Genomic DNA, 12,352 nt, shown 5'->3' on the forward strand with positions numbered 1-12,352 from the left:
GTGTGTATACTCGGGGTGTGTGTATGCTCAGGGTGTGTGTATGCTCACGGTGTGTGAGCGCTCAGGGTGTGTGTATACTCAGGGTGTGTGTATACTCAGGGTGTGTGTATGCTCAGGGTGTGTGTATACTCAGGGTGTGTGTATACTCAGGGTGTGTGTATGCTCAGGGTGTGTGTATACTCAGGGTGTGTGTATACTCAGGGTGTGTGTATGCTCAGGGTGTGTGTATGCTCAGGGTGTGTGTATGCTCACGGTGTGTATACTCAGGGTGTGCAGTGTTTCCCCTAGGTTTACAGCTTTGGGGGGTGGGGGGCGGGGCTGCGGCACGGTGCACGGTGCACGGTGCGCGGCGTGGCCACCGACACAAACGTTTAAAGGAATCATGGTGTTCATGTGTTTCTTTTAATGACAGCAGTTAATATAACAACTAAACATCGGAACATGTCTTTTTATGACAATTATCCACAAAGTGTGCAGCTTTTGTCGCTGCAGTGGTGTATCTTTCTGGGCTTCTGGAAGTACATTTTTTGAGATATTTGCAGCCTAAAATTCCTGATTTCGCAGGAGCTTTTCCAAAAAGTTGCGATGAAAGTTTTTATGTTTAGGTCTTTGTTGCAATGAAATTGGCGAAACAAGTGAAAGTTGCGATAAAAAGTTGTGAATTGTCCTCTTTGTAATTATAATTGAGTTATTTGTTGAAAAATAATTGATTAATAAACAAACATTAATTCATCAAGAACAAAACGATTGAGAAATGGTCCTCTTAATAACCTCACCAATATGCCAAACAAAAGATTACCAGGACTACAAAAATGTAGCAAAATAGGCTTTACTTATCCACAACGAAGTGCACATGTTGGCATTACAAAAGGACCAGTAAGACTGAATAAAATGTTATGAATGTCTCAGCCTTCATATGACGAAAAACAAAAAAACAGCCTGTGTCACTATGATCTATTTCGTCATCTGACGTCGTGCCTGTGTTTCTGCCGTTCTCATTGCTTATCAATCTGTTTTGCTATCCTTGTTTATTTATTTTATCCGTATAGGTGTTGATGTTCAATTTCATATATTAATTTAAAGTCGTCCAATTTCAAGTCATCCATTCTTCAACACTAGCTGCTACCTTGTCTTCAAACAGAAAGTAACGTTAAATCTCCATGGCAACAGCTCTTGAGGGTTTGGCAAATAATCGGATTTATTGCTTCCTTCATTATTCACAGCAAAATAAATCAGACTCTATGTAAAAAGGGCCACGCACAACTCGCGGAAAATGATAAAAAATGGAAGCCAGATCTATTTCTGAATTTTCGGTGCGGACATTCTGTACGCCATTCTGTCTGTTGTAGCCATTCTCATTGGGCCTCATTGTCGACCCTACCTAGGGAAAGATCTCTGCCGGATTCATGAACGCCTGGATATTAGTTTTTTAAAGCTTAAAAGTGTCCGTAGCTGTGCACTGATTCTTAAGCCCAATTCTGTCCGCTGGTGGGAGCGTGCTCACCTGTGGGTGCGCGCACGTGTCTGTGTGTGTGTGTGTGTTTGTGCGCATCGCGGCGGAACTCCGCCATGTGCGATACAGAGAGCAGAGAATTGTAAACGTGCCACCATGTAGAGACAGAAATGACATGCCGTCGTGTAAATAAGATAAATAACATAAGGCTATTTATTTTGTTTAATAAAAGAACAAGCTATAGACCTGTTCTATAGGAAAGGTAACCTTAAATTACTTCTGTTGTGATCTGGCGCTTTATAGAAAATAAAATTGAACAAAATGAACTTGACCTTCCAGGGGGGGCGGGGGGTGCCGTTGGGGGGGCGGGGCGCCCCCCTAATATAACGGTAGGGGAAACACTGGTGTGTGTATACTCGGGGTGTGTGTATGCTCAGGGTGTGTGTATGCTCAGGGTGTGTACAGTGGGGAAAATAAGTATTTAATCCCTGCCGATTTCGCAAGTTTGGCCACTTGCAAAGAAATGTGTGATCTATAATTGTAATAGTAGGTGTATTTTAACAGTGATAAACAGAATATCAACAAAAAAATCCAGAAAACTGCATTTTATAACATTTATGACTTAATTTGCATTTGATGCAGAAAATAAGTATTTGAACCCCTAGCGAAACATGACTTAGTACTTGGTGGAATAACCCTTGTTGGCAAGCACAGACGTCAGACTTTTCTTGTAGTTGGTCACCAGGTTTACACACATCTCAGAAGAAATTTTGGTCCACTCCTCTTTGCAGATCCTCTCCAAATCCTTAAGGTTGTGTTTTCAATGGGAGGGAATGAGGGAATGAGGTTCAAGCCCAATATTCCACGTTACATGGCCCCATCCATAGTCCCCTCGATGCAGTGGAGTCGTCCTGTACCCTTGGCAGAGAAACAGCCCCAAAGCATAATGTTTCCACCTCCATGCTTGACGGTGGGCATGGTGTTCTTGGGGTCATATTCAGCATTCTTCCCCCTCCAAATGCGGCAAGTCGAGTTAATGCCAAAGAGCTTGATTTTGGTCTCATCTGACCACATCCTGTCTCCCAATCCTCCTTAGAATCATTCAAGTGTTCATTGGCAAACTTCAGACGGCCCTGTACATGTGCTTCCTTGAGCAGGGGGACCTTGCGAGTGCTGCAGTACTTCAAACCATTACGGCGTAGTGTGTTGCCAATGGTTTTCTTGGTGACTGTGGTCCCAGCTGCCTTGAGATCATTCACAAGCTCCCCCTGTGTAGTTCTGGGGTTATTCTGCACCTTTCTGATGATCACCGATACCGCACGAGGGGATATCTTGCATGGAGCCCCAGACCTAGAGCGATTGACAGTTGTTTGGTGTTGCTTCCATTTACGAATAATCGCACCAATAGTTGTCTGCTTCTCACCAAGCTGCTTGCCGATGGTTTTGTAACCCATTCCAGCCTTGTGCAGGTCTACAATCTCTGACCTCCTTGGTCAACTCTTTGGTCTTGCCCATGGTGGTGAGGTTGAAGGTGTGAAGTATGATTCTTTGGACAGGTTTCTTTTATACACGTCACCAGTTGAGATCAGGTGTACCTTGTTAGGCCTAATGAGGACTAATCTGTGTGCTTCTTGGGCACATAACTGGTCATTGGGAGCCAGAATTCTTGCTGTTTGCTTGGGGGTTCAAATACTTATTTTCTGCATCAAATACAAATAAAGTCATAAATGTTATAAAATGCAGTTTTCTGGATTTTTTTGTTGATATTCTGTTTCTCACTGTTACAATACACCTACCATTACAATTATAGATCACACATTTCTTTGCAAGTGGCCAAACTTCCGAAATCGACAGGGGTTCACATACTTATTTTCCCCACTGTATATACTCAGGGTGTGTGTATGCTCAGGGTGTTGTGAGCGCTCAGGGTGTGTGATGGGTTGGTTTCAGGTCTGGCACGGACGTGTATGAATGATGATAGGCTTGTCAGACGTCAGACGGCTGATTTGCCATAAAGCAGTTTCTGGTGCTTCACTGTTTGAAGGCGTTTAAATGGAGTTCACAAGTGGAGTTCAAAAGAGTCATATAAATATTTCAATGCTGAGCATGAACGAAATCTCTCATTGCTGTTGACAGGATGGTGTAGGGATGCATTTTGACTGATGCGTGTGCAAGTCCATGTTCATTTACATGCATGCAGTTTCTGCGTATGCTTCTGTGCCTGTGTTGATTTTATTTGTTGTTGGCTTGTGTGTGTGTGTGTGTGTGTGTGTGTGTGTGTGTGTGTGTGTGTGTGTGTGTGTGTGCCGGCTTTTGTGTGTGTATATTCATATTTATAACTGCTTGAATTTGTGTGTGTGTGTCTTTGTACCTTCTTTTCGTGTACATATTCATAACTACTTGAGTGTGTGTGTGTGTGTGTGTGTGTGTGTGTGTGTGTGTTTGTGTGTTTGTGTGTGTCCTCAGTGTCCGTGTTTGCTGTGGAGGAGTTTGAGACCATTGAAGAGAATCTGGAGTTGGAGAGAGGCCTTCGTTCTGAGGCCGAAAAGTTTGCTAGAGAGGCAAGAGTTCTTCATATGATGTACACACCTACTAGATGTAATACCATATTATCTTATGTAAGGGATATCACATACGATCCCTGTCAGTATAATAACATACATTCTCACAGTGGTTGTCTCAACATATAAAACCATATTCTACTATTTAGTGACTGCAGGGCTGTAGTTGTACAGTAGACCATGTGTTATTGTGGTGTGCCTGTATAGATGCTCGTGGAACAGAAGAAGATGAAAAGACAGAGTCAGATCCTGCTTCAGAGCGTTTCGACCAATGAGGCCCTGCAAAAGGCCCTGGGGGAGGTGGCCAAGCTAAGCCACACCCTTGAGAGTCAGGCCCTCCAGCACCAGCAGCAGGTCAGGCTTCTCCACCAACCAATCACGGCCCTTTGTCACCAGGCTAGATTGAACAGTCGTGAGGGCCTTATGCTATTTTAACTGCCATGATATACTTATATTCAGTGCAACAAAAATTGAAAGATTTGTAATACTGTTTTATCTATTTGTTATTTTTATTGTACATATTTTAAATGTACAGTAAAATTGTATGGTATACTATGACCTGTGATCGGGCTGAATACTTTGTCTTGTAATTGTCTGCAAAATGGTTTATTCAATATTCAGTCAAATCATTTAAAAAAAAATGTATTTGTAATAATTGTATAACTGTTTGGACTCTAATCAATATCAATATCAATAATCAATATCTCACTAGTCACCTGAACAAACACAAGGTCAAGCCAGAACAAGGAAGAATGTCAGAGCTGTTATGGACATCCAGGCTCTTCAGACTTTGTCGATATAATCCAGTGCCTCTGTGAGTCTGTCAGGGTGCAGTGAGGTGGGAGGTGGGGTTGGGCAGAGCTCCTCGCCAGACATCTCCTCCTCCTCTGCTGCGCCTTCTCCACCAAGGCAGGTCGAGGCCTGGTTCTGAGTCGGTGCCTAACCTCAAACCAGTTCTTAGCGTTAGAACCGCTTAGAGCGAAGGAACCGTCTCTCGGGCAGGAAATTTGGTTCCAGATCGGCACCAACTCTTTGCTGGTCGAGAACCAAGACCCTCTCGTGTCAGGGGCTGGGGGCGGGATTATTGTGAACAACACGACCAACTAAAACTTTGTGACTCACTTTTAGAAAACCAGAACTGTTTTGCGAGCTACTTATTTCCCTATCAATGCTATGTTCAATGTTCATTACATTGATGTGAGACATTTGTAGCTATACTTGCTAGTCTGCTTTTGCTGTTGTGGTGTTTGGCGCTACCATTGCTGGGAAAGTTGACATGTATACAGACGTATACAGTGACGTGATGATGTGGCTCTATGGTGGCTCTGTAGGAAAGAGCCACCATTGGAAAAGCAGACCGGTTCTTAGGAGGTTCGCAAGTTGCACCAGGCTACCACTAGCACCTAGTTCACATTGCTGGAAATGGTGTGTGTGTGTGTGTGTGTGTGTCTCCCTCTCTCCAGTCTGTCATCGGAGGTACTAAAACAGCTCCATTGTGCCCAGAGACAATATTTGTATGTTGCTAAAGAGAGACAATTTAGTCCATCAATGCGTGGCTCTGGTGGCCTTTTGTGCAGGTAATTACTGTGGTTAGCACTTCTGGCAGATCCGCCAGGCTGAGCTAAGGGCCTACAGGGGCCGCGGCGCCATTCAGATTCAGACAATCGCTAAAGAGTGGGATCGCTGCTCTGTGGAGCTGAGGGGAGAGGAGGTGAAGAGGTGAAGCCTGCTTTTTCATTTAAGGAACGATTAGCATGCGATTAGCGGGAGAGAGAGAGGCACAGTCTGGCGCCAACTCAGCGCTACTTACCCACAATTATCACCGCAGAGACGCCTGCCTGCCCATGGCTTTGTGCTCGCGGGGGAACCCTGTGCAACATGCTTTTGTGTGTGTGTGTGTATATGTGAGGAAGATGTTTTCTGTGAGGGAAATTACATTATTTAGGCTCTGTCTATTATAATGTTGAAGGACTGTGTAGAGAGAGAGATAGTTGTCATGGGTTGGCAGTCTTGTCCGGTACTGTAACTCCTGTAGTTGTGAATCATCCTCACCGTTGACTACAGTACAATGCCTTATTATACCTCTCTCTCTCACACACACACACACACCCACACACACACACACACACACACACACATACACACACACATAGATGAAGACCATGGAGGACAAGCTGAATTCCTCAGACTTGCTGAAGGAGGTGATGGGGTTACAGCGTAAAGCCGAGCTCCTGGAGGAGGACAAGAGGGAATGCTGGGAGATGCGTACCAAGGCAGAGACCGAGGCCAAGGACCTCAGGTTCACAGGTGAGCGGTTAGAGGTCATAGAGTGCAGCTGACCAGTCTGCCTTTTACATTAAGGTGTCATGGGGCAACCGTTTGAGCTAGACATACATTTCCTGAAGCTCATACAGCCAGACGGTAGTGGCTATGACTTACATGATAAGTAATCCCAAATATTTGAAGAGGTAGAATACATTGGAAATGTGGAGGAGAGAGAACTATTATGAAAGAGTACTTCACTCTTGAAAGAGAGCTGAAATGTGCAAAGGATAAGTATGCAACGTGAACCATATTTTGAAAGCTAACTATTTTGTAGCATTCTACAATGCTGTGTAGAAAAGGTTAGGCACATTCAGCAGAAGAGTTTGAAAGGCAAACAGCTTTAATGGAACGAAAGAATGAAACATTTCTAAAGTTTGACAAAGATCTTGAAGTTGTGTTTCCACTGGAACTGGAACATTTTCATCTGCACATTCTAAATTCTGTGTTCTGAGTTCTCTGTGTTTTAGATACTGAGTGGCCTGAAAGTGTCTGTGTTCTTTATTCTATGTTCTAATGTGTGTGTGGTTCAGTGGAAGATCTCCAGAAGAAGCTTCAGCAGGCCACCAACCCCATCCCCTCCGCCACCCCTCCACCTCCACCGCCGCCCCCACCTCCTCCTCCACCACCGCCACCACCCACACTGGGCCTACCCGCTAACCCTCTCAGGTCAGACGCACACACACATGCATAGACACACGCGTACACACTTGTGTGAGAAATCTACACTGGTGGTGTCTTTAGTAAAGTTTTTGAATGCTTTAAGAACAGTAGTATTTAGTAACTATAGCAGGTTTCTGTTTTTTGTATCCGACTAAGGGTTAGTATGGCCACTGCAGAGTCTAAAGACTCCAATACAGCCAGATCTTAATATCTGTCTATCTATCCATAACTCCATATCTAGATCTATTAGCAGACTCTAATGCTTATTATCTGTGTAGGGGTTACAGGAGAACACAATTTGACATCTTGAGTACTCCTTGCCTTGGGTGTGGGATTGGAACTGTTGTTGTTGAGAGTTGAAGGAGTGCACAGCGCATCTCTGAACATAAAGAAAAAAATTAAATGTACGATATGAAGACATTTGGTCTTACCTTACACAATGATGAAGTATTGATGATACCAGCGTCATTTTACCATTATTTTCTACAGTACCAACGTTCTACCGTAGCCCAAGATAGAAAGTTTCATCACCAAATTGGGTTGCTGTTGTATTCAGATATAGCAACTTTTTTAATTCAGTGAATCCTGGTCATCATTATCAAGTCTTTGCTTGCATCTGTCTTTAACAACATATTGATAACATCCAATGGTGAAGCTGTGTAAGAATAGTAGTCTATAGTAGGCTATGACTGACTTGATGTTCATTGAGAAATCCATCCACAACTTACAAAAGTTGTATGTTTATTATTATAACATGGTGGAATGCAAAAAATTAAGAGCTCCCTGCCAGTTTTTTTTGTGAACATAGATGCATAAATATGAAATGTAGAAGCATGAATATGTAAATGAAATATAAAAAGGTTGGAGGCTGGATCTTTGGTCACCTTGTTTCTGGCCAATGAAAAAAAAAAACATGTTCACTGTTTGTACCTGTTATTTACCAATGACTTTAACTGGAATAGAAGTTCTCGATGCAGAAACTTGAGAATGAATGTCACTGCTCGAGTGCTCGAGTTCTCTGTGCAACCCCTAGTATCTATCTGTATCCCCATATGTATTTCCCCTTAATTAGGTTAGTTAGCTATCTTCACTTCAGAGCAGATTCTAATGCCCTGTGTGCCAAGCCCCATTGTCTTATGCCTTTGCACTTAGTTAAATGCCTATCTGAGTTTCACACACATAAACTATTTGATTGTGTATCTAAACACCATATCCAGGTTGGTTACTCAACACAAAGGTAGGTATGTCTGCCTGTTCTGCTATATGTTTGTATAGGAATGCATTAAAAGCATCGTCATTGTCCTTGAAGCTCGCTATGATGGGGTCATTCATCTTCACAAGCACTTTGTGTTTTTGTGTGTGTGTGTGTATGTGTGTTTCTGCGCATTTTATATTCATGAATTATGCTGTGTGTGTGTGTGTGTGTGTGCTATTTATATTTTTAGTGCACTGTTATCCATGCTGCGCAAAAAGAAAGATGCAGGTGTGGATATCCCTCTTGTTGAACAGGACTCCCCAGACAAGGAACCAGGTAACAAACACCTCTCAACTCCAGTCTTCAGAATCAAATACCTCTTGCCTCCAGTCTTCAGAATCAAAGAGAGTATTTCTTCGGAATCAAAGAGAGTCAGTTTTATTGTCATTTCATGCATATGCGTGTTATCACACATACAGGGGAACAACATTTTGTTTCTTGAGGCTCACAGGGAAACATACAACATAAAAACACAATAAATATCCAAATAGAGGGTACCTTTGCCATTCTTAGCCACCGCAGGAGAGGAGCCCAAGGTTTTTTTGGTTTCTTTTTTTTAGTTTCTTTTTGGGGCTTTTGCCTGTTAGCTAGGACAGTGAAGAGAGACAGGAAATGAGTGGGACAGAGAGATTGGGAGTGGGATCAGGAAATGGCCGCATATTAAAAGCATGGGCACTTGGGCTCTTAAATGGTTTGGAATGTCACCACTTGGTCACAGCTCTCCCAAAGAACCCGTGTTTTTAATGTGCAGTTCAGATGTGGAATATATAGGGCAGGCAGACCTCTCTCTCTCTGGATATTTCTCATTCATCAACACAGATGGAACAAGTGAAAATGTATTTTACTTATATATTTGGAAATGGATAGCTGTACTTTACAGTTCATCACTTGTTGACTCCAGTGAAGTCTCAACATGTATTTCTTGGCGCGTCTGTTTTAGTGAAATACTTCAAAACCATCGAACCACCTTGTGGCATGATTGCGCCCGATGGCGCTTGTGTAGCGGCCGTGGAGATCTCATGCAGGAGATAGTTTGGTGATACTATAGCCTGCATGGAGAATACAAAAAAAAAATCCTAGTATCTGTATAAATGGCGAAATAAAGTTGAATTGAATTGAATTTAATTGAATTGGACCGCTTTGCAAAGTTGAGCGCGCGCAGAGAAGAGACATCACGCGAGTGAGAGACGTTGTTCAAGGTTATAGTGTACATTGAAAGTTGAGCACACACAGAATAGATATTTCTGTGCTCAGATAAAGTGCAGGAGAATAAATTGAAATACTATAATAAGATCTGGGACCCTCTACTGGTGTACATAAAGGGCCATGACTGACTCATAATACTGTAAACCCGATCAATGTTTTCTTTTGGATGTTTCTTTTTTATTTTATATACTATGTATTGAACTACATGCATGACCTTGATGTTTTGTCAATATGTGCTATGTTCAGTCCATAACAAGAATAAAAATAAAATATATATATATAAAAAAAAAATGCAGGAGAATAACACATATTTTTTCTGTGCTCAAAGTTGAGTTACGCTTCAGGGATTTTTGGCACAGACCTTGCGAGAGAAAGTGGCCAAAATCACGTGGAAAGATTACGCTCATGAGCGTTCAGATCGTAGGTTTTGCGAGTATGAAATTACGATTGTAATTAGTTTTTTGGGAGTTTTGCAGATCAGTTTCAATTCAAGTAGTGAATTGCAATTGTGATTAGTGTTTTGCTTTTATAAGTGCAATTCATATTCTACGCGTCTTTATATAGGGCACGATTAGCTTCTAGCTTTGTCCCTAGCTTTATAGCTTTCCTTTCATATGTAACTGTGACCATGTGAGGGCTGGTGTTTAGGGTGACTGTGTGTGTGTGTTTGTGTGTGTGTGTGTGTGTGTGTGTGTGTGTGTTTCCAGAAAAAGACATCAGGCAGCAGGCTGTGGACGAGATGATGCAGCGCATTAAAAAGGGTGTTAACCTGAAACCTGTGAGGCAGACGCCTAATCGGGCCAGACCGCTGCAGGTACACACACATACACACACACACACAGATGCATGGCTGGCTAAGGTAGCCAGAGCTTAGCCTGTTATCCTGAAAACAAAAGCCCACTGCTTCGGAAATAGACACACTCAATTTAACACATAAATCATTTCACATTTATTTCAGAGTAGCAGCCTACTTTTTTCCATGTTGCAGCCCGATGCAGATCTCACTTATGAAATTCCCTCACCAGTGTCAAGTAATGCCAGTCATGTGGTTGGTCATGTGCCGTATCAGGTGATAGAGGGCAGAGAGGACAGGCTAGAAAGTACATTTGATGGACATCCAATACTGGACAGTGCAGGGGCCATCAACAAAGCTCTTACTAGGGGTGGAGGTACTTGGATCCTCATAGCTAAAAAGAATATGCCATAATCAACCTATGTACACAGACAATTGTACATCGTTTCATTGAACTATCTACCTAGCAATCTACTAATGCTAGCGAAATTTGACCACATCCACTGATTCAGTCACAAAATGTACTAAACTCTTCTAAAACGAGTATATGGATAAGATGGATGGATAGATAAGATGAATAAATAGATACTAGCTAAGAATGGGCATGAGTAACGGTACTCGATTTGGACATCAGAATTGGTTCAACGTATATAGTAATCACATCGTAAATTGAGTCAATTTAAATCACACCTGCAGTTTCTGTTGTATATTTTCTGTCACGTTGGTTGTTGCTGAGGTACCAGAGAAGAACATATTAGCTGTAGCATTGTTGTCAGAGAAGCCAGTATTTCAACTTAGCATGTTTCCTTAATCTCAGATGACATATCATGGTCATTTTATAATTTAGTACAGTGAATATATTACATATTGTTCCTTTAAGTCATAATGAAGCCATGGCTGGGTGTCTCTGTGCGGGCCGGGCTTAGAGTAAGACAGTCACCCTTCTGTGCCTGTGCTGTGTCAAAGCCCTGTGTTTTAGTGGCAATGTTGGAATCTCCAGGGCTAACATTCACTGGACTATTCTCTCTGTCTCTCTCTGTCTTCCTCTCCCACAGAGACAGCGTATTCCTTCCAACTCGGCCATCCAGGAGCTCAGAGGCATTCTGGTAACTCATTTTTCAAAAACTATAGTTTTTTTATTATTCATCGTCAAGCTTCCCAGCTCTGATCATATTGTTATACTACCACACAAAAAAATGACTCAGCAGTAACCCCCCCCCCCCCCTTCTTCCCCTTGGTGTGTGTGTGTGTGTGTGTGTGTGTGTGTGTGTGTGTGTGTGTGTGTGTGTGTGTGTGTGTGTGTGTGTGTGAAACTGAGTAGGACACATCCAAGCAGCCCTCCCAGCCCACTCTGAGCAATGTTGGGCCGCGGGACACACACAAACCCTCGGAGCTGGAGGTGGCATTACTACGGCGACGAGGTGCACTTGACAATTTACAAGACGGCCGTAAGTTTCCTGCTTTGCTTCCCGCTAAAACACAGACACGCTCACACTGTGCTCATGGTCTGAATAATAACATCACATAACTAAGTTTAATATTGTTATTTTGAAATACTTTTTTGTTTACATTGTAAAAGTGTTCAGCATTTAGCAGAACACATTCACTGAATGGAGTTGTAAGTATTTCTGAGGGGTCTTTGAATGTGTTCACATTGTTCTTAGCTCTCTGGGTTTGTTTGTGTGTTTGTCCGTGTGTGTTTTTTTCCTCATTATGTCTGTTTCTGGGTGGGCTTTTAGCTTTCCATGACAAAAGTATTAGTAGAATTCATAATTACATAACAACACATACAATGCAATAAATGTGTTAGATAATAGATCATTTTATACGTATTATGTAAATAAAAATGAGCACACAATAAAACACAATACTATGAAGATCAATAATACAAGTCTATAATATTTATTGTCGCTATAGCTTCAATCATTTGAGAGAGACCTCCCTTTACTTTCTAGAGAACAATAGTAGGATGCAGCCTAGTTCTATCATTTCAGTACTATATGCTGTCTGGTTTTTTTATTTTATTTTGCTGTTGCCGAACTTTTGCAATTACAATTATGACATTTTTATATTCAAATCATTTTGTTTTCAATAATCCA

General features: G+C 42.1%; 1 protein-coding gene across 1 annotated transcript in view; it reads left to right on the forward strand.

Annotated features, from left to right (window-relative positions):
* Positions 1 to 12,352, forward strand: part of shtn1 (shootin 1) — a 36,940-nt gene that overhangs the window by 17,552 nt on the left and 7,036 nt on the right. The window contains exons 8-15 of the mRNA XM_031579520.2: positions 3,920 to 4,014; positions 4,222 to 4,368; positions 6,168 to 6,321; positions 6,870 to 7,005; positions 8,445 to 8,530; positions 10,168 to 10,274; positions 11,309 to 11,359; positions 11,575 to 11,701. Of these exons, the coding sequence (XP_031435380.1) occupies positions 3,920 to 4,014; positions 4,222 to 4,368; positions 6,168 to 6,321; positions 6,870 to 7,005; positions 8,445 to 8,530; positions 10,168 to 10,274; positions 11,309 to 11,359; positions 11,575 to 11,701 (903 nt within the window). The remainder of the gene's footprint in view (positions 1 to 3,919; positions 4,015 to 4,221; positions 4,369 to 6,167; positions 6,322 to 6,869; positions 7,006 to 8,444; positions 8,531 to 10,167; positions 10,275 to 11,308; positions 11,360 to 11,574; positions 11,702 to 12,352) is intronic.

Source organism: Clupea harengus, chromosome 13 (genome assembly GCF_900700415.2).
Source record: "Clupea harengus chromosome 13, Ch_v2.0.2, whole genome shotgun sequence".
Classification (NCBI taxonomy): Eukaryota; Metazoa; Chordata; class Actinopteri; order Clupeiformes; family Clupeidae; genus Clupea; species Clupea harengus.